This window comes from Castor canadensis, chromosome 14 (genome assembly GCF_047511655.1).
Source record: "Castor canadensis chromosome 14, mCasCan1.hap1v2, whole genome shotgun sequence".
NCBI classification, from domain to species: domain Eukaryota; kingdom Metazoa; phylum Chordata; class Mammalia; order Rodentia; family Castoridae; genus Castor; species Castor canadensis.
Window position 1 is genome coordinate 107,708,687 of NC_133399.1, and position 20,999 is coordinate 107,729,685.

General features: G+C 44.0%; 1 protein-coding gene across 6 annotated transcripts in view; it reads left to right on the forward strand.

Moving 5' to 3' along the window:
* Msra (methionine sulfoxide reductase A) overlaps positions 1 to 20,999 on the forward strand; it is a 319,535-nt gene that overhangs the window by 125,417 nt on the left and 173,119 nt on the right. For all 6 annotated transcript variants that reach the window (XM_074055269.1, XM_074055271.1, XM_074055267.1 and 3 more), the window contains exon 2: positions 1,228 to 1,296. In XM_074055269.1, coding sequence (XP_073911370.1) covers positions 1,228 to 1,296 — 69 coding nt within the window. The remainder of the gene's footprint in view (positions 1 to 1,227; positions 1,297 to 20,999) is intronic.

Consider the following 20,999-nt stretch of genomic DNA (forward strand, 5'->3'; position numbering starts at 1 on the left):
GCTGGCTCCTTCCCTTCTCTTAGGATGGTGCCTTGGTTACTGGAGAACTGTTGGAAGCCCTAGAACCAAACTGATGGAGTCCCTAAGGGTTGTGCGGATAGCCAGAACCTCCTCAGCCCACAGTCTAAGGCACTTGTGCGGTGCTGCAGCGGCTGACAAGGTTCCTGTGGTTTGGATGGGGGCTGAAGGCCTCCATGACATGGCTTTGATCTTAACACATTCTTAACGCCATTGCCTCTCAGTGTAAACCTCCCTACACCTGGCCTTGACTGAAGATCCTCTGGCTCTTATTCTGGCTCGTTCTCACCTTCACCCTGCAAACCCTCCATCTCCTTTGAGACTACCTGAGTAGTCTTGTGCCACATACCCAATCCCTAACTTCCCCCTCTGCTGCCAGCCCCTGCAGTACTTCAGGCCACATGCCAAGACTTGGCACTGAATTATGAGCCTTTTGTCGTGTTCATTTTTGGAACGTTTACCTCTTAAAGATCACTGTTCTCTCCTCCAGGGCAGGAACCATGGTCATACACTTCCCATGTCCCTCAGGGCCTTGCTTCAGTGCTGAGCCCTTTGCTAGATAGAGCTCAGTACACATAGTAAATCACAGTGACACTCCAGGATGTGGTGTGGATTCCTCTCTGTGTGTTCCCGATGCAAATGCTCATATTCAGAAACTGTCAAGGATGGAGTATACTCCAGTGTTCTCTGTTATTTGGGGATCGTGAGAACAAGTTGCACTGGAAACCCAGTGACCCCTGGGAGCAGCGTTTGAATTGTATGAAATGACATGTCCTGTTACTAATTCTTTAAAAATTGGACTTTTTACTTCTTGCTCAAATACTGATTGTCTCCATGTGCTGATTGTTTACAAGAGTCATCAGGGGGAAGTCACCCCCAGTTTGGCCTGGAAGTTGGGGCTTTTCTTGTGCTCCAGTGAAGGGGCAAGTATAGTGGGGGCCCTCTGGCTAGGGGTTAGGGACGTTCCAGCTCTTTTGCAAATGAGCATGAGCCTTGTCATGCTCATTTGCAAAAGAACACTCCTGAGTTAGACAATGTCCAGACTCCCCTGTAACAGGGTTAAAAACCAGACCATTGAACTCTAGGATAGGCCTTGGCACATTTCTAACTCCAAACAAGAAATCGTCTCATCGACACATTTAATGACAAGTGTTAGTATGTGTGTAGAACTTTACACTTAAAATTGCATTTCTTTCTTTCTTTTTCTAGCCAAACATCATGTCAATGGCAACAGAACGGTTGAACCTTTCCCAGAGGGAACACAGATGGCTGTATTTGGTAAGATATCAAACTCAGAAAGAAAACCCAAATTCTGAACAAAGCTCGCTGCCAACTTTCTTAGCTTTAGCAAGTGTCCTCAGGGCTTCAAAATCTGGGCTCTTCTAGATATTTACAAGTCATTACAGCCAAGAAAACTCTTGAGTTCTTAGTAATTTCTGGGAATGCTTATTCTGTAGAATCTAGTGTAGTTTCTTTTCTCACTTTGACAGCTCAAATATCAAACTGTGTATTTGGTGTTTCTTTCGTCCACACTGTGAATTAACCTGCTAATTTAGGGTTTGAGTTTTTCTTTGCTAAGAGGGATTTTTTTTTTCTCCACATGGATTTATAACTTTGTCAAAGGCTGGGATCCAAGTACTTTGGAGTTGTTATTCTACAAAAATCAACCTAATTGGGTGATCTCTTTCTTCTTCATCAATTGAGCACATTCCTTATGAGAAAAGGTTCATTAAAAATGTCTCAAGCAGAGTGAAGTACAGTCCTTGATTGCATACCTACAATATACAATTATCAGTTAAATTCCAAGCATTTTGGTGAAGAAATCTTTCTGTTTTGGGCGGAGGGAGTGCAGTATTGGGGTTTGAACTCAGTGCTTCACAGTTGCTGGCAGACACTCTACCACTCGAGCCACACCTCCAGCCCTTTTTGCTGTGCTTATTTTGGAAATAGGATCTTGCTTTTTGCCCAGGGTGGCCTGGACCACAGTCCTCCTATCTAATGCTTTCAGCAGCCACTGGGCTGACAGCCTATCACTGCACCCAGCTATTCGTTGTGATGGGGGTCTCACTAACTTTATGCTGGGGCTGTCCTCAAACCTTGATCCTCTAGATCACAGCCTTCCAAGTAGCTAGGATTACAGGTGTGAGCCACCAGCACCCAGTACCCAGCACATGGCAAGATGTCCTTCTTAATTCAAGTTTCCTAGGTCCATAGCTAATGTCACCTAAACTTCTTCTAGAATGTCTCTGCATCTGGAATGTTCTTTGCCTGGCTTCCTTCTCACTCCCTCCCTCCTCTCCTTCTCCATTTCCTTTCCCCCATCAAGTTCCTCTCTGCTCCCCCAACCCCCCACTTTCTGTCTCCTCCCCTTCTCTCTAACAATGCCTTGGGGCCCTCTCAGGCATGACCAACCTCTGTCCTCCAGAATTCCAGTTGCAGAAGCACTGTCTCCCTAGCTCATTTCCTTCAGCTTTAGACTGCCTTGATTCTTCCCATCCTCGAAACTCCAAGTCACCTGACTTCATGCCTCCTCCCTCTCTGGTTTTGCTGGAGTCTCCTAGAAGGGCACAAACCTGCCTTGAGGCATTGATTTGTATTTGACCCGGAGATTGGCTTCAGAACAACCTGGTCCCTAAATGAGCATATTCAAGATAGAATGTTCTCATAATCCCAGAAATGGAACCAAAACTAGTAACCAGTGAAGGCTAACTGCTGGGGAATTATGAAACAAGGACCTAATTCTACCTAACTGTTAGTAAATTTGCTCTGATACTGATTGTGTCCGTGTGCTGATTGCTAAGAGTCCTTAGGGGAGTCACCCCCAGTTCAGCCCACCTGTGATTAGAAATCATTATTCTTAGGCATTAAAATGGAGAACTTTCCTATCCAATCAGCATCTGCTACCATTGGACAGCAAGTGTCACACCTGTCAATGTTCAAAGGATCCTTTAAATGATTTTTTAAAAAGTCTCTCAGATTTGGCAACTCCAGGCATCTTAGTAACTAGGTTCTGCGTCATTATATTTTGAATCTGGAATGTCCCCCTAAAGCTCCTGGGTTGATGACTTGGTCCTCAGCTGGTGCAGCCATTGGGAGGTGATGGAACCTTTAGGACGTGGCTTAGTTGGAAGAAGTGAGGTCATTGAGATGTGTTTGAAGGGGATATTGGGGCCTCACCCCTCCGCCCCTCCTTCTCATGCTCTGCTTATGGGCCACCAGGGGGTAAGTAGCTTTGCTCTACTGTGCACTCTGAGCCTCCCTACAGGTCCAAAATGACAGGGTCAAGCAACCCTGAAATCATGAGCCAAAATAAACATTTCCTCTTTTTATGTTGATTATCTTGGGTATTTTGTTACTGCAATGGAAAACTAACATGTCTTGTTGGTAACATGAAATGGCACTGGCCTGTCTTGCAGGACTGGCAGAAACTTCCTTTTTAGAAACCAGACCCAGCACCAAATGGGCTGATGACATGGTTTGACTTTAGGATTGAAAATATCAGGGAATAAAGCTTTGTGGCACGATTTTTTTTTGTTTTTTGGTTACCAGTTTAGTTTATAGATGTTTACTAAAACAAATTCTAACCTGACTCTGGGCAAGCAACTTCTCCTCTCCCAGTCTCAATTTTCTGGTGGGTGAGCATTGGGCCTTTCCATTTCTGGGCCTTTTTCTCTGCCTCTTCCCTACTTAGGACCAAGGCTCATGTGGCAGAGATGGTGGGAGACCATGGTGACTGGCGAACATTCAACATTGTAGTTTAAAAGAGAGGAATTATGTGCAGAGTTTGTACAAGTTGACAATATAGAAAGGGGAGAATCATACGGATCGTAAGATAGAATGTGTTTGACATCTAAGAATTCTTCCTTTAGAATTGTGGACTGGTTCTTCCAAATGCTTAAGTTAAGGTCATCATTTAGTTAGGTTTATGCAAGCATTTCATATTAATGTTTTCCAAATCCTTCTCCTTTTAGATCACTTCTCCATCTGGCCCACGGTGGACTGGGGGAGTGGGTGGCTTTTGGGGAAGGCTTCTGTCATTCTGGGTTGGGTACAACTGCACTGAAAAGGTCACACTATGACAGTGCTTGACTCTTTGACATATATTGGGCACTTCATTCTGCCAGCACCTTTTGCAAGGCTGGTGGGTTATGTAACCCTCTTCTTAGTGAGGTCATGTGACTTATCCACGGCCATTCGGCCAGGGGAGCTAGATGTTGAGATCACGTCTACTTGCCTCAGAGTTCACATTCTAGTTTGTGATGTCTCCTTTCTCTGCACTGGTAAGGAGCCCTGGTAGGGCCTGATAGATTCAGAAACGCCTTCATCTGGATCCATACACAAAAGCATGATTTCCAGCCAAGCCAATTTAGCAAATTGATTTGTAAACGCCTGTGCATTCCCAGAGTGCTCTGAAGGACTCTTGAGATGCAGTTTTTGCTGGGAAAATGCTGCTTGGAGCGAGACCCCTATGATTACTGTTTTTCCCTCCCTTGATTTTAGTAGCAAGTATTAATACACAGGAGCACATCTCACATCTACTTGACCGCGAGTTAACCAGAACGGCAATGCTACTTCTTCCTTGTCCAAACTCATTCTTCAGTCTTGGAGGTCTTAATAGCTTATGCTAAGATAGTATCACCGATTGCAATTATCTAATGGTTAGTTAGTGGAATGTGCCTTTTGGATGCTGTCTACATAGGAGCTGTTAAGTTGGATCCGCTCTGCAGGTGGCCACTGAGCTGCTGTTAGGTTCTTAGGTTGTCACGTAGAGTGGAAGCATTGATAGCGTGAGGGAGCGAGGCCCATTCCAGTGTGAAAGCTATACCAATGTGCTATTGTATCAGTGATCAGAGAATATATGGATGGTTCCTTAAAACGGCTCCTGGCATACAGTCCTTACAGATTATTTTTAACTCAAGACATTCATTTTTTTTGAAGACTGTCTTTTGTAGTTGTCAGAGAGCTTTTTTTTCCAGGTCTTGTTTTTTCTGCCACCCGAGTCCTTGGCTCCTTTGTTGCGCTTTCCCTCTGCTGCCCTCTGGACAATGCTAACAAGGCTTTGGGTTGTGTCCACCAGGTGGGCACCTCCTCTCTGCCTGTGATTCTTCCTTTCAAGTCAGCGGGAGCCCTTTCCTCACAGCTGCCGAAGCAGAACCGAACATTTTGCAATTACTTAATGTCTTTGTTCCTGGTGGCTGAGAGTGCTCCACGGCCATCATCCCTTTAATCCTTACAACAGCCCTGTGAAGTGGGCGTTATTGTGCTCCTTTATAGCAGAGAAACTGAGGCACCCAAAGATGAAAGAAATCCGGTCAAGTAGGGGGAACGCTTTCTTCAGTAGGCCATCTTTCGCCACCATGCTGTGCCTCTCAGGAAGGTTCTCTGTAGCTCCCAATATCTTAATGAAAGTGACATCCCTCGGCAGTGGGCCACTCTGTCCAGCAGAAAGCCAGTCTGAAGTCTCCCCACGGAGGGGCTTCTTCAACTTGGAATTGCTACTCATTTTATTAAAAATACTCCATAGACAAGATTGATTGTTTCGAAAATAAAATAAAAGCTTATTAATTGAAAAGGGTGGACAGTGAAGGGCAGGGAATCCAATCATCAGTTGTGGAATTTGGGGCATAATTTAAAAAAATATTAAAAAATTTAAAGTATAATCCTTGAACATAAATTTGTCATTAAAACTAGCATACTTTTGAGAGTGAAAAGGGTGTATTAAGAACCCTGGGTTCAGTCCCCAGTACTGAAAAAAAAAAAGATTGAAATAATGTCGCTTCGTGATGAAAGGGTAAGCATCACCCCAAGAATCATAAATACACATAGTGAAGTAAAAATGGAAAAACAATGAACATCTATGAATGAATTAAATGCACGAAAACTGCGACACTGTAGACTTTCACCAGCAGCACTCCTACTTACACCGACTTTGAAGATTTTACTAGGAGAGTCATTCTTTTTGAATGACTTGAAACTACAAGTTAATTCGTGCTCATAAAGCCTGGTTAATGGCACCTCGATACAAGTAGGGAAGTGACCTGCTTATATGCTTGCAATTTTCCTACTGCACTGATGCGGCCCAGCCATGTGAGGAAATGACCTCGCCATCTCTCAAAGTATTCAAACGGTGGAGCTTTCGTTTCTAACCCGTGGGTAAGGGGGGCTAAATAGCTTCTAAGATCCTTTATTTTCAATTTATGAGCTTTTACTGCGTTTCAGAATACTAAGCTTATTTTGTTTCAGGAAAAAATTATTTTTAACTCAAAACACTTTTCCCCTGTCACTTAAAAACATTCAGGCTGTTTGGTGAGAGGTAAAATCCGGCAAGCAGGCCATGGATGTTCAGGAATTTGTGTCAAGCAACATAGCTGGGTCCCTCAGTGAAGTGTTCGGGTGTCCTGGTTGTTCAGGCCCCGGCTATCCTGACAGTGCCTCTGGGACTGTCGCCCTTTGGAAAGCCTGTTTTCTGTGTTGGGTTCTCTGGGCACCTTCAGTAAAGCGGGGAGGGCAGACACCAGACCAAGACACCAAGGGACATGCCGATGTCCTTGTCACACACTGTTGGCAGCCCTGGGCCAAGCCTGTGTGAGACTTTCCTGAGTAATCATGTAGAACTGAGCACTGGGGGAGGAGTGGGGAGCAGTCATTAGAGATGCACCCCACTCCTGGGGTCGCTCACCCTCAGCTCCTCAAGAGAGAATGAGGTCAGTGTTTGTCAGATGAACCGATCACAAGAACGATTTCTTCCCCGACTTGAATCGGAGGTGATTTTTGATACAGCCCCAGTTACTTGTCTGCCAGCCAAGAACACAGGCGTGGAAGCAGCAGGCAATATGTCAGACTTCAGTGGAAAATGTACTGGTGTCTCGTTGGCTCACAGCCAACATTACATCGGTAAATGATCGAATCCCAGCGTGGCACATTTTCCCCTGAACCTCGACTGGAAGCTACTGAAGCCCGTCTGGAGCGGCAGCCACACGTTCCCAAGAAGAGTGACTCTGAATTGCGTTCATGATTACCTGGACCATCATGTGCACACGACTCGCAGACTGCAGGCTGCAAACTTGTGCAAGGTTGTAAGCTGGGGAAGCACGGGGGAGTGGATGGGGTGCACGGAACTAGGGCCTCACAGGGTCATTTGAAGCACCTGAAGGCACAGTGGCCTAGTCACTGGAGAGTATTTTAAGGCACATTTGTTTTATGTATCTTTTTCATGTGTGCGATTATCTTGACTTTGGTCCTCTTGGGTGTGGAGGGGCCGGGTGACACAGGAGAGGAAAGAGCCCTGAGACCAGTGTTGAAAAGCCTGCGCTTAGTGCAGCACGGCTGAGTGCAGAAAAGCCTGTTCTGCAGTGTGGCCTGGGAGGGCGTGGCCACACTTGCCTGGTGCTGACCCTGAGAAGAGCAGTGTGGACTCAGAGCTTGTCTGCGGGTGATGGACTTAAAGAGTGTGGAAGGCGGACATCGGTGGGATTTATTTTATTTTATTTTTTTCATGGAAAATGTTTTTTTTTTTCTTTTTTTTTCTCTTATTATTCATATGTGCATACAAGGCTTGGGTCATTTCTCCCCCCTGCCCCCACCCCCTCCCTTACCACCCACTCCGCCCCCTCCCGCTCCCCCCCCCAATACCCAGCAGAAACTATTTTGCCCTTATCTCTAATTTTGTTGTAGAGAGAGTATAAGCAATAATAGGAAGGAACAAGGGGTTTTGCTGGTTGAGATAAGGATAGCTATACAGGGCATTGACTCACATTGATTTCCTGTGCGTGGGTGTTACCTTCTAGGTTAATTCTTTTTGATCTAACCTTTTCTCTAGTACCTGTTCCCCTTTTCCTATTGGCCTCAGTTGCTTTAAGGTATCTGCTTTAGTTTCTCTGCGTTGAGGGCAACAAATGCTAGCTAATTTTTTAGGTGTCTTACCTATCCTCACCCCTCCCTTGTGTGCTCTCGCTTTATCATGTGATCAAAGTCCAATCCCATTGTTGTGTTTGCCCTTGATCTAATGTCCACATATGAGGGAGAACATACGATTTTTGGTCTTTTGGGCCAGGCTAACCTCACTCAGAATGATGTTCTCCAATTCCATCCATTTACCAGCGAATGATCATTCATCGGTGGGATTTATTTTCCATGCATGGAGGATGGAACTGAACTGCTATAGGCAAGAGAAAATTAACTAACATCTCCTAAGGTGACCTTCACTTGTGTAGAGAGCACTTGTCCATCAACCTCAAGCACGGGGAATACAGTAAGAACCAGACAAAAGCCCTCCCCATGGAACAGGTAGGGGTGGAGTCCATAAAGAATCAAGCATGCCCAGGGGTCCTCGGAGCCAGAGAAAGCTCTGTGTGACATTGGACAAGCTCCTTGTCCCCTATGCGCCATTCCTCATTGTGAAGCGTGGGTTAAACTGCACGCCTCACAGGGTAGTGGTGGGTCACATTGTCATCAGAGGTTGTCAGCAGAGGCTGGCAAGAAGGGGATATGAGGTCCCACTGCTCATATCAGGGGGCAGCTGAGTTCAATGAGCTGTGGTCAAGGCCCTAGAGAGTGACCCTCACATATATATATGTGAAAATTCTAGAATATATGCGTGTCTATTCTCTATATATCTCATTTCTGTGGATAACTGCTTAAGTCATATTAATGAGACACTATTTTTTAACTATTTGCTTCAATCAAGATCAAAATGGCGTGCTCAAATTGCAATTGGTTGATGTAAATATTTAGTCTTTTTAATCTATAAATTCACCTTTCTCCTTCCCTATGTGTGTGTGTCTCTCTCTTTTCCTTAAAATTCTGTTAAAAAAATTGTGCTGTTCCCTTCATTCTGAATTGAATGATCGTGTCTTTCTCTTCTCTGTATTTTCTACAACTGGGAGTTAGAAGCCGATCAGAGGCCATGATGGTGGTGTGTAAGCCATTCGGGAGGCATCTAATAACAGTGATGTTATCAGCCATTAATAGTCATTACCTCGCTCTTATTTGACTACAGGCTGCAAGATGCAGTTAGCCCTCTGTATCCATGAGCTTCACATCCACAGATTTGGATAGAAAATACTTTTAAAAATTGCATCTGCACTGAACACGTAGAGATTTTTTTTCTGGTCCATATTCTCTAAACGGTACATTGTAACAACTGCTTAGTACTTGCATTGCATTACATGTTATGAATAATCTAGAAGGACTTACATTATACTCAAGGGTGTGCATAGGAACTTGAGTGTCTGAGTTTTAGTGTCTCCAGTGTTTGTGGAGCACTGCATTCAGTACCCTGTGGCTACCAAGGGAGTATCATATCCTAATTCCAGTATTTCCTTTTAGTTGTGAGCTTGAATATTTCTATGAAAAGAAACTTCCCTCTATGACTATTTGGTGACCATGAGATCCGGTTTGACTAGGAAAACAGGATAAATGCTTATTTTTTGTGTGTCTACTATTTTGCTTTGTGTGTCTGGACATGGGTTAGAAGTGTATTCATGAGTCAGATTCTTAAGTCAAAGGTCATTTAACAAGTGATGGAAGCCTCTTTAATTGGACCCAGCTTATGTGGGTCTCGGGAAGAGAGCAAGTTGATTTTAGAACAGTTTGGGCAGACGTGAGGAACCATAGTCACAGCAGCCAGCCAGCCCTATCCAGCTGGGTAAATCGAGCAGCAGTTGTGTATCAGTGGCAGAGGCAGGGCCACCATACATCCCCTCAGTACTTCTCCCTCATTCCCCAGCAGAACTTGTGACCAAAGAACATGTTGCCAAAGGGTTTCCATTCCTGACCTCAGTGGCCCAGGATTAGAACCAACTCCACACCAGGCCTGAGCGCTGGAGCAGATCTTGCTTCTAGCTGTGGAATGCGTTCAAAATGCTGAAATGAGGAAAATGGACAAGTGGCCCAGAAATTCCCATGCCTTCTCAGGAATGCTGCCCGCTTCAAAGATGAACCTCTGGGCTCATCCACCTGGCATGCTTTCTCATGTCTTGGCTCAGCATGGCGAGTGGGGCTGAGGGTGCCAGACCCTGCTGACTTTTTAATCTCATCCATCTCTCCCACATGCACTTTTATAAGTTCTTTCAAATTCTCCTTGTGGAATGACGCTGCAGATAAATAAATAAAATAATTTCCATGAATGAAATTTCCTAGGTCAAGTATAATGTACAGCTTTTTTTTTTAAGGCAATCAAAATCAAACAGTAGCTGCTCTAATTTTCCAGAAGAATTGGAAATGTTACCAGTGAAGCCCTAGGAAGTGGGATTTGTTGCAGCAAAGATCTCTATAAGACTTGAAAGAGATGTGTTGTCACTCAGAGATTCGTAGGAAAAATGTCACAGGCAAAAGGAATGCAAGTGCAAGGGCCCTGTGGCGGGAGTGGTCTGGACAGGAGGCCTGTGTGGGTGGAGAGTGGTAGACAAGGATGAAGTCAGAGATTAAGAGGGAGTCACACCATGGGGACATTGTGGGTGACTATGAGGACTTTGGCCTTTGTTTTGTGTGCTACAGGAAATTTTTAAGGAATTTTGGCAGAGGAGTAATTTAATATGACGCATTTCTAAAAGAATCACTTAGCTGCCATGTTGAGGGCAGAATGTTCTGGATGGGGGAGAACCCGGAGGAGGCCGGACCTCTGCTCTCACTGAGTGCCTGAGGATCTTCCTCTAGTGTTAGACGCTACGGTTGGAGAAGGTTTTCATCCCTCTGTTTTAGGAATTTAAATGGCCCTTTCAGGTAACACATTAGTTTAGCCATTATCAAAAAGTCAAAAGATAACAACTGTTGGTGAGAATTCCTATGGTTGGCGGAAATGTAAACATAGCCACTATGAAAAGCAGTATGGAGAGAGGTTCCTCAAGATAAAAAAAAAAAAAAAAATTAAAAAATAGAACTACCATTTTACCCTGCAATTCTGGTTCTGAGTAATAAAACAAAAAAACCCAAAAAACCCAAAAAAACCTGAAACCACTGTCTCCAACAGCCATCTACATTCCTGTGTTCACTGCCAAAGTACGGGCTCAACTAACCGTTCATCAGCGGATGAGGGGATAATTAAAGTGTGGTCCTGAATGCACTACTTAGCTTGACAATGGAGGAAAACCTGTCCTTTGTGACCACGTGGATGAAACTGGAGGGCTTTATGCTCGTTCAGTAGCCAGGCACAGAAGGACAAGTGCCACTAGGGCCTCACTCATCCATGAAATCTGAAGAGGTAAACCTCATAGATGCAGAGAGTAGAATGGTGGTTACTAGGAAAGAAACTGCTGGAAAGCTGACGTACTTAGAAGGAGGTAAAGTTATAGAGAGAGACTCGCAAAAACTTTAGCCTTTCCTTTGAAACTCTAGGAGGGGCACATCTTAGGCGTAACCCCAGGATGAAGGGTACATCCTCATGTTAGGAGGAAAACCAAAACAAACCTATTGTAAAATTTAAAGCCACACTTCCTCAGGATCAAGGTGACCTGCCAGTAATGAAATTGCTTGCCAGAACGAAATTCAACATCTTTAAGAGGAAAACATGCAATCCAGTCTCTACTGTATATTATTTACAGTGTTTATCATACAATGAAAATTATCCATCAGACATGTGAAGATATAAGACGTGATTACTGAGTAATGAATAGAAGTCAGTAGAAGCAGAAACAGATAAATCTGGTGTTGAAGTTAGCAGACAATGACTTAAAACATGCTATAAGTATATTACAGGAAGTATGGATGAAATAGGTGAGGAGATAGATATTGACAAATGCAAACTATTAAAAGAATGAGGTAGAAGTTCTGAGACTGCAAAAAATGTAGCATCTGAAAAAAGTTACTGAGTGAACTCAGCAGGAGATTGGCCACTGCGGAAGAAGGGATCTGTAAAGGTGAAAGAAATCACCCCAAGTGGAGCACATAGAAAAGTACTCAGTGATTGTGAGATAATATCAAGTGGTCCAAATATGTGTAACTAGGATGTGAGAAGAAGCCCAAAGAGTCACTGGGGCAGGAAAGATATTTGAGAAAATAATGGTGAAAAAATAATTAGGAGGGTTAAGGTGAACGCCAATCTAAAAGGTGAAAGGCAAGGAGCAAATCAGGACCATGATGCTTTGGGTGGGGAGAAAAATGAGTACAAAACATGGACGTCCATCCTGCTCAAATCCCAGCTGTCCTCCCGGAAATCATTACAGTGGGCATGCTGGGATCTCTCTCTGACAAGGCAGGTGTGAAAGTGTGAGGCGAGGTTTCCAGAGACCAGGTTGAAGGCAACTGCTACAACCCGGACACCTTCTCTTTACTTCCTTCCTCTGCAATTGTATTCTGTGTTCACAAAAGACCTTGACTTTCCCATCTAAACCACAGCCTCGATCATTACCAGCCCCAAACTGAAAGAGACCAAAACATGAAACCTTTCCTCAAGGGCGAAGAGGAAAAGAGACCTTGGCTCCACCAGAGTGGCAGTGGACACGGAGGCCAGTGGATGGGACTGGGTCCCTCTGCCAACCTGTCACTTCTCTAAGAGATCTGATTACCTCCCCAACAGGCTGTTTCTCACAGTATAGCCATGATCACATCATTCCCTGGCCAGGGAAAGCTTGTCCCCAGAAAGATCTCTCCAGTCCCCCCTGACCGTTAAGACCCTGTTGAACCAGAGTCCAGCTCACACTACTAGCTGTTTTTTGTTTTTTTTTTTTTTAAACACTGCTTTTCACCTAACCCATGTTGGGGGCTCATCACTGCATCTGTTACTCTAAACTACTTTACATCCTTTCAGGTCTTCAGTTGCAACCCTGCTCAGCGACTTCTCCCCAGTCCTTACCCAATCCATCCTTGTGCCTTTGTTTATCAGCAAAGGTTTCTCACCTTGAATTATGATTAGATATTGAGTGACTTTGTCATCCTCTTCAGTCTTCTAAGCTTTCTGATGCTAGCCGCTGGGTCTTGTATAGCCAGGGCCTAGTCTGAAGCATAGATCCTTAATGTAAATATTTGTTAGATAAATGGATAAGTGATATTCTGCACACTGGTAGTGAAAATAGGGGAAAATTCCATACATTCAGTTACTTCATTTACAGAGTTGAGTAAGAAATCATTTAAAAAATTCTAGCTTGAGGAAAAGAAGGTTCGACTAGAGGAGTACATACATGTAGAGAGACTTTCAGAGAAGTCTTAAGGGAATTTCTGGAAATTTCTGAGGGAAGTAGCTGCTGATAGGCAGTATGGACAGCTTTTTTCCTTTTGTTTTTTTCTAGCTTGTTATTGGTGTATGGAAACACTACTGATTTTTTTTTTTTGCACCCTGCTTTTATGTCCTGCAAGTTTACTGAATTTGGTATTTGTTGACCATCGACTTGATGCCAAGCAATCCTGAAAGAAAGACATTTCCAGTGAAGAAAATAGCCACGAACTAGGAAAGTGAAAGAGGAAGCATTACATCCATGTTAGAAAGAAATGAAGTGTGATTGAATGTGTGGCCCCCAGTGGGAAGATGGGAAGGTTTACATTTCCTCAGAGTCACTGGACAAGTGGCCAAGGGGAGAGCTTGTGACGCTGTGTGAGTTACATAGCTGCATCTGAGATGCTGTGGTTCCAGGCATGAGATTTCAGCTAAGCTCGTGACAGAACTCCATAGCTTCTGGTGTTTTTCTTCCCCAATCCTAGTTCCTGGCCAGGTCCCTAGATACCACATCAGTGTTGCTCTGTCACTTACCATCTCAGACCAGCTGTCTCGTTTGGGTCTCAGCTTCATAACCTGAAAATGAAAGGCCAGGATTTTCACTGGCAGCCCTCTGACTGTCCCCTTCCTCCTATGATATTTGGCTGCTTCCCTCAAAAGCTAGGAAGCGGGGCACACGTGGCTGCAGATTGTTCTGGGTGCCTTTCAAGAAACGTTCTCCATCTGGGTCCACTTTCCCACACCCATAGGTCCTGCATTTTCTCTCTGGAGGGAGCTGGAACTGAAAGCTTTCAACTGTGTTGGTCAACACACAGCAAATGTCATGGTGATTTGTTCCTTGAGATTTCATAGATGTTTCCCCAAAGGGGAAACCAAGTTGCCAGGACTTAGAGAAGGCAGAACCCATGACAGACACATCTGGGAAATAGGAAATAGGTAAAGGATGCCTCCTCATGAAACCGCATGCTAATTTTGTGTTCCTAAGCCCCTTCTTGTCTGGCCCAGATCGGCTGCTGCACTTTCTGGTCAAGCCCCGTTAAAGCCCCACAATTCACTCTCAGCCAGCCTCATGTCCTCTGAAGGAGTGCACTTTTCTGGAGTTGAGGTGTTATGTCTGTTGACATCTAGTCCAGGTAGCAGTCACATGCTATCCAGTGACCTAGAGAATGCTGCTCTGTGTGGTGAGCTGGTTAGAGTGACCTGGGCTTCCTTGTCGCATGGGTGGTCTGTTCAGCAGAATGCATGGCCTCCTTGGTCCATCCCTGGGGAGGAGCTGTGGTCCTGCTCTCTTTTAAGGTTTGCAGACACATCAGGGCACATTCTGAGGAAAGTAGGTATCAAGCAGACCCAACAAGGTGTGTAATGATGAGCAGGGGCAGGAACTTGTACTTCACCTGCAGAAGGGGAGCTCCAAGTGGTTGGTTCCCAGAGCTATTTGCATGTGGCCCAAGGATTAACAGGTTGCCACGAGGAAGAGGGGCTAACTTTATCTTTTGTTATCTCAAGGGAGAGGATGAGAGCGAAGGAGGAATATTCCAGGTAGAAGGAGCTCTGTAGCTATCCTTGTATCTGTAGAGGTCTTAGGAGGGTGATTTGAGCTTTGACCAGGTAACAGCTGTTGTCTGAACCTTAGCAGGGCACAAAAGCGAGGTGAGAGAAAAACCCTTCCAGGCCCTGGTTCTGGAGCCTTCTCAGTGACCAGAGGCCTGGTGTTTTGAGACAACTTTCCCAGGGGACGGCTATAGCAATGCTTGTAAAAACCCGGGGCTGCCACAGGCACAGGGGCACACACACATGCACATCTGGGTTTATTGTAAATTACAGGAGAGATGGAGAATACCTAATCAAATTAAAGCAGCATTAGGAATGGATGTGGACAGAAAGCAATTAGTTGTCATCAAATATTGAAAATATCAATCAGACCCTAATTGCTACATGGGTTTCCTTATTAGCAGAAAGTATTTTTACATTTTGTAGTTTTTCAAGCCAGAATAGGGATAAAGGAGTATCTTGTTGAATTTTTGGCATGCTATAGGTTTGTGTAAAAGTAAAGCCAGCGTGGCTTCATCTCCATTTCTACTATATGTTGATCTTCTGTGACAGTGAACCCTAGCATTTTAGAGCTGAACTCCCGCCCCTTCTTATGCTGGATGGCTGACCTGCAGTGAATTACCCTGGCCACACAGTCAGCGTCTGTCACTAGGTCTGTAGTGTTTGCTAAGCGGCCTTCTCAGGTTTAGTTCCCACATCTCCTTAGTTCCTCTTCTGTCAAGGATGCATGCCTATCCATTGTGGCTGGATTTTTGTGTCAGTTTGTCACCCTGCCCATCTGGGTGTCATTCTTGTGTCTTTCAAGAGGACAGAAAGCCAGGGAAGGAAAGCCCTGGACACATGTTGTGCGTGGCACATTGTCTGTGCTGACGAATGTGTGTACTCCACCCAGAGTCGCTGAAAGGCTGTGGCAGAAAACGCCATTCTGATGGAGCGCTCTGTAAACTCTCTCTCTTCCGAGATCCACATAAGCTGGGTTGCATTTACCAGGTGTAACTGACTTCTCTGTAATGAATAGTTGACACACCAGTACATCCACCCCCTACTCTGGCTGTGCCATTCCTATGACAAGCTGGGGTCCTTCTGCTCTACCAGATAGAAATCACAGGGAGATGAGGGGCAGATCTTCCAGTTATTATGGGCCCTTGCAGGTGTTTGCAGATGGCATAGATGACAGTGGCAATGGCAGGGAGCCCTGGGCCTTTGACAGCTAGGTGGTGGCATGGGGGTCAGCCTTGAGGTTCAGGCCCAAGGCCCCTGACAGATAGGGCCGTAGCACAAGGTTAGGGGCCCTAGTTGCAGCACCTGTGAAAGAAAGGACCCCTCTGCCAGCACATCCTGACCTCCCACCATTGTTTGCTTTCTCTGTTCCCTCTGATACTGTCTGTTGCCAACCACTCCTGCCCCTGCCACTCCTGCCCCTGCCACTTCTGCCCCTGCCACTCCTGTTGGTTTTGCCAGGGCCACTCAGCTTCCTAGCCATACTACTGTACTGTCCTGTGGCCCGGGTAGCTGCCTCCCTGCCACCACTGCTGCTTCTTGTCTTTTTCTTTCTGTTACCAGCAAGGGCAGGCCCCTACTGCCTGTTTTGTTACCCAGTTTGCTTGAAGGTGGCACAGCATCTCAAGTCCTGTCCTGGGAGGCTCAAGGGGAATTACAGCTTTGGATTCTAGGTGTGCCTGGCTCAAATTATGTGCTGCCTTGGCGCTCTCTTTGGGCATGTGATCTAACCTTTCTGAATCTTCCTTTTCAACTCCTTAAAGAAGGATAGCAATGTCTTCCTTGTAGGGTTGTCAGGACAGTCCATAAGTATGAAAACGCATTGCAGCAGCGCCTCCTGGCAGGCATTCGACAAGTATAAACTCATTTAATCTTTCCCTTCCTCACCTTGCTTCCTGTCACATCAGGAAAAGGATGCCAGTTTATTGACTGATTGTAGGAATAATTTTATTTGCTCACTGATCACAATGATAAAGTCACAGTTTTATAAGGGGAGGAGAAGAAGAAAAGAGGAGACTCAGTTTCAATTCCCATTAAAATTCATTCCCACAAGTCATCAGATCATTTAGTGGTGAAGCAAATGTTAAAGATGGTTTTACTCATTTTCCGGATGACAAACATGCCAGCATGTGACTCTGAGGCACACAACTCTCAGTGCCTCTGGTTGAGACTAATGTTCCTTGCAGGTTTGAGGTGACAGAGACCCGACTGGTGACTGGAGAGGAGACAACAAGAAAGCAGACATATTCTGGTTTAGAAATGGCTGATGGAGAGGGGACATCTGAGTTGGGCAGTTACCAGGTTACCACAGGATATCATGACACCTCAGAGACAAAGGGTGACAGGAGAAGCAGTTCTGACCATGGGTGACAGAGAGGGAGTTTAGAGGGTCTGTGTCTGTATGTTGTGAGGGAAAGTGGAACCAATAGGAAAATGAGGAACAGGATGGAAACCAGCACTTACTGAGTACCTACTGTGTGCTTGACACTTTCTGTGTGTTGTCTGTGGAATGTCCCCAAGGATTCTGAGGACAGCATCCTTTCTTTTTTTTTTTTTTTTTTCCTTTTTCTTTTATTATTCATATGTGCATACAAGGCTTGGGTCATTTCTCCCCCCTGCCCCCGCCCCCTCCCTTACCACCCACTCCGCCCCCTCCCTCTCCCCCCCCTCAATACCCAGCAGAAACTATTTTGCCCTTACTTCTAATTTTGTTGTAGAGAGAGTATAAGCAATAATAGGAAGGAACAAGGGGTTTTGCTGGTGGAGATAAGGATAGCTATACAGGGCATTGACTCACACTGATTTCCTGTGCATGGGTGTTACCTTCTAGGTTAATTCTTTTTGATCTCACCTTTTCTCTAGTTCCTGGTCCCCTTCTCCTGTTGGCCTCAGTTGCTTTTAAGGTATCTGCTTTAGTTTCTCTGCGTTAAGGGCAACAAATGCTACCTAGTTTTTTAGGTGTCTTACCTATCCTCACCCCTCCCTTGTGTGCTCTCGCTTTTATCATGTGCTCATAGTCCAATCCCCTTGTTGTGTTTGCCCTTGATCTAATGTCCACATATGAGGGAGAACATATGATTTTTGGTCTTTTGGGCCAGGCTAACCTCACTCAGAATGATGTTCTCCAATTCCATCCATTTACCAGCAAATGATAACATTTCGTTCTTCTTCATGGCTGCATAAAATTCCATTGTGTATAGATACCACATTTTCTTAATCCATTCGTCAGTGCTGGGGCATCTTGGCTGTTTCCATAACTTGGCTATTGTGAATAGTGCCGCAATAAACATGGGTGTGCAGGTGCCTCTGGAGTAACCTGTGTCACAGTCTTTTGGGTATATCCCCAAGAGTGGTATTGCTGGATCAAATGGTAGGTCGATGTCTAGCTTTTTAAGTAGCCTCCAAATTTTTTTCCAGAGTGGTTGTACTAGTTTACATTCCCACCAACAGTGTAAGAGGGTTCCTTTTTCCCCGCATCCTCGCCAACACCTGTTGTTGGTGGTGTTGCTAATGATGGCTGTTCTAACAGGGGTGAGGTGGAATCTTAGCGTGGTTTTAATTTGCATTTCCTTTATTGCTAGAGATGGTGAGCATTTTTTCATGTGTTTTCTGGCCATTTGAATTTCTTCTTTTGAGAAAGTTCTGTTTAGCTCACTTGCCCATTTCTTTATTGGTTCATTAGTTTTGGGAGAATTTGGTTTTTTAAGTTCCCTGTATATTCTGGCTATCAGTCCTTTGTCTGATGTATAATTGGCAAATATTTTCTCCCACTCTGTGGGTGTTCTCTTCAGTTTAGAGACCATTTCTTTTGATGAACAGAAGCTTTTTAGTTTTATGAGGTCCCATTTATCTATGCTATCTCTTAGTTGCTGTGCTGCTGGGGTTTCATTGAGAAAGTTCTTACCTATACCTACTAACTCCAGAGTATTTCCTACTCTTTCTTGTATCAACTTTAGAGTTTGGGGTCTGATATTAAGATCCTTGATCCATTTTGAGTTAATCTTGGTATAGGGTGATATACATGGATCTAGTTTCAGTTTTTTGCAGACCTCTAACCAGTTTTCCCAGCAGTTTTTGTTGAAGAGGCTGCTATTTCTCCATCGTATATTTTTAGCTCCTTTGTCAAAGACAAGTTGCTCATAGTTGTGTGGCTTCATATCTGGATCCTCTATTCTGTTCCACTGGTCTTCATGTCTGTTTTTGTGCCAGTACCAACAGCATCCTTTCTATTCCTGCCTCAGAAATAGGGAAAGAAGGTCCAGAGCACACAGGGGGCTCCCCTCAGGCCTCAGGGAGTAAGTGCTGCAGCATGGTAAGTCTGACCAGAATATTCCACATTCAGTATTCTAAATCCACACTACAACAACCCTGGGATTTGGGAATGGGAAGAAGAGGTGAAGCACGAGCTGCTTCTCTTTCTGTGTCCAGTGCTATGTTTCCCTGGGTACTCATGAGCTTCCACTTTCTAAGCCTTAAGGGAGGGGCTAAATGTCCCATAAATTTGTGCTGTGGTTTCTTAAACCCTCCATCACGAACCCCATTATAATGAGGAAGATGGTCTGTTCAATTTTCAAAGCATTCCCACCCAATTCAACAGGAGCCTCAAACATGCAGGGGCTGAGACAGGTGATGAAGGCAAACAAACTCCAGTGAGGTATATCCCAAGTTCAGTGTCCACTGGGTAGAGAGGGGCTTAAAGGAGGAGGCCCATGAGGCTGATTATACAAATGCCTGATGAAGAGGGCTTGGATGTGATTTGGGGTTCCCAGAAGAGAGACTTTGTGTCAGGTTAGTATTCTGGAAAGACTTGAGGGGAAGAAGGTAGTGTCTGAAATTATTCTGGGAGGATGGGCACCTAGCCCCGAACTAAGCAAAACAAAACTAACAGATGTAAAAGAGAATTTGAAAAATTCACAAACATAGGAGGATATTTTAGTAAGCATCAGATAGCTTAATGTGCCAGAAAATTTAATGGACTTAGATCCATTTATCAGCAAGCTTGTACACAAATGTCTGTAAAACCCTGTACTCAATCACTATACAGAAAGTACTTTGATAGTTTTCAAGTGCACAACAGGACACTTACAAAAACTGTGCTGTGGTTTATAAGGTAAGTCACAACAACTTCGAAAGAATGTGGTAAAGTCTAAAGTTTCTAACACAATACACTAAAGTGAAAATCAAAATGAAAAGATAGTGTAAGAAACAGGCCACATCTTTTAAAAAATATTCACTCTGAGTAACTCATATGTTAAGAAGAAAATAAAATGGAAGTTATACTAGAAAAGAATAGACTCTATTATACATCTAAATGTGTAGGTTGTATCTGAAGCAAAGTTTAGTGGTAAATGTGTAGCCTGAAAGGTATGTACTAGAAAATAAGAACATTTGAAAATAACACTAGAAAATTAGTAAGCAGATAATTCTTATTAAGAAGGTAGGAAAAGAACAGACCAAAAAGTGAGCCACAAAACAAGCTAACAGTAAAGAAAGCAGAAATCGAAAAAAAAAGTTAATAAAGAGAATCAGTGTAATCCAAGGTTTAGTCTGCTAAGAAAGCCTCTAAAAACAGAAAGATAAACAGAAAAATATGAATAAGCAGATAACGATGAAACAGCATTCCCTACTTCCTCTCTTCTTCATCCCCAAAGATCAAGGTCAGCTGTCTCAGAAAATTTTATTATAGCTTCAGGGAAGAAATAATCCTTTCTAATGCAGTATTACAAAGGGGTAAAAAAAGAAGAAGAAAGGCTAGCCGATCCCTTTTAAGAAGCCAGTATAACCTTGATATCAATTCTGGATAAGAACAGTATAGGGAAATAACATCCTGACAAGTCTTCCTTATGAACATAAATAAAAGATTAGAAATAAAATAGCAAAAGAAATTCAGCATTGAATGCTTAAATTAGGAAAGATTTATTGTAGAATGGTTTAGAAAATCTATTGATGTTCGATACTACCTTAAGAGGTAGAGCAATGATCTGATCATCTCAAATGTTAATATTTAAAACTATGCATAATTAAAAAAAAACCTCAAACTATGAGTTGAAGGAGAGGTTCTCAGTCTGATAAAGTCTCCAGTGATTCCAGACTTACTGGAGCATCCTCAGTAAAGTTAGGTGAGACAAGGATTCTCACTGTCACCCTGATTATTCAGCATTGTATGAATGTCTGAGCCAACGCAATGAGATAAAGGAAGAAGAGTAATACTGGATAGCAAGATATAAAACTGTCATTTGCATAAAATGTGATTTTCTATGTCGAAAATCAAAGAGAACCCAGA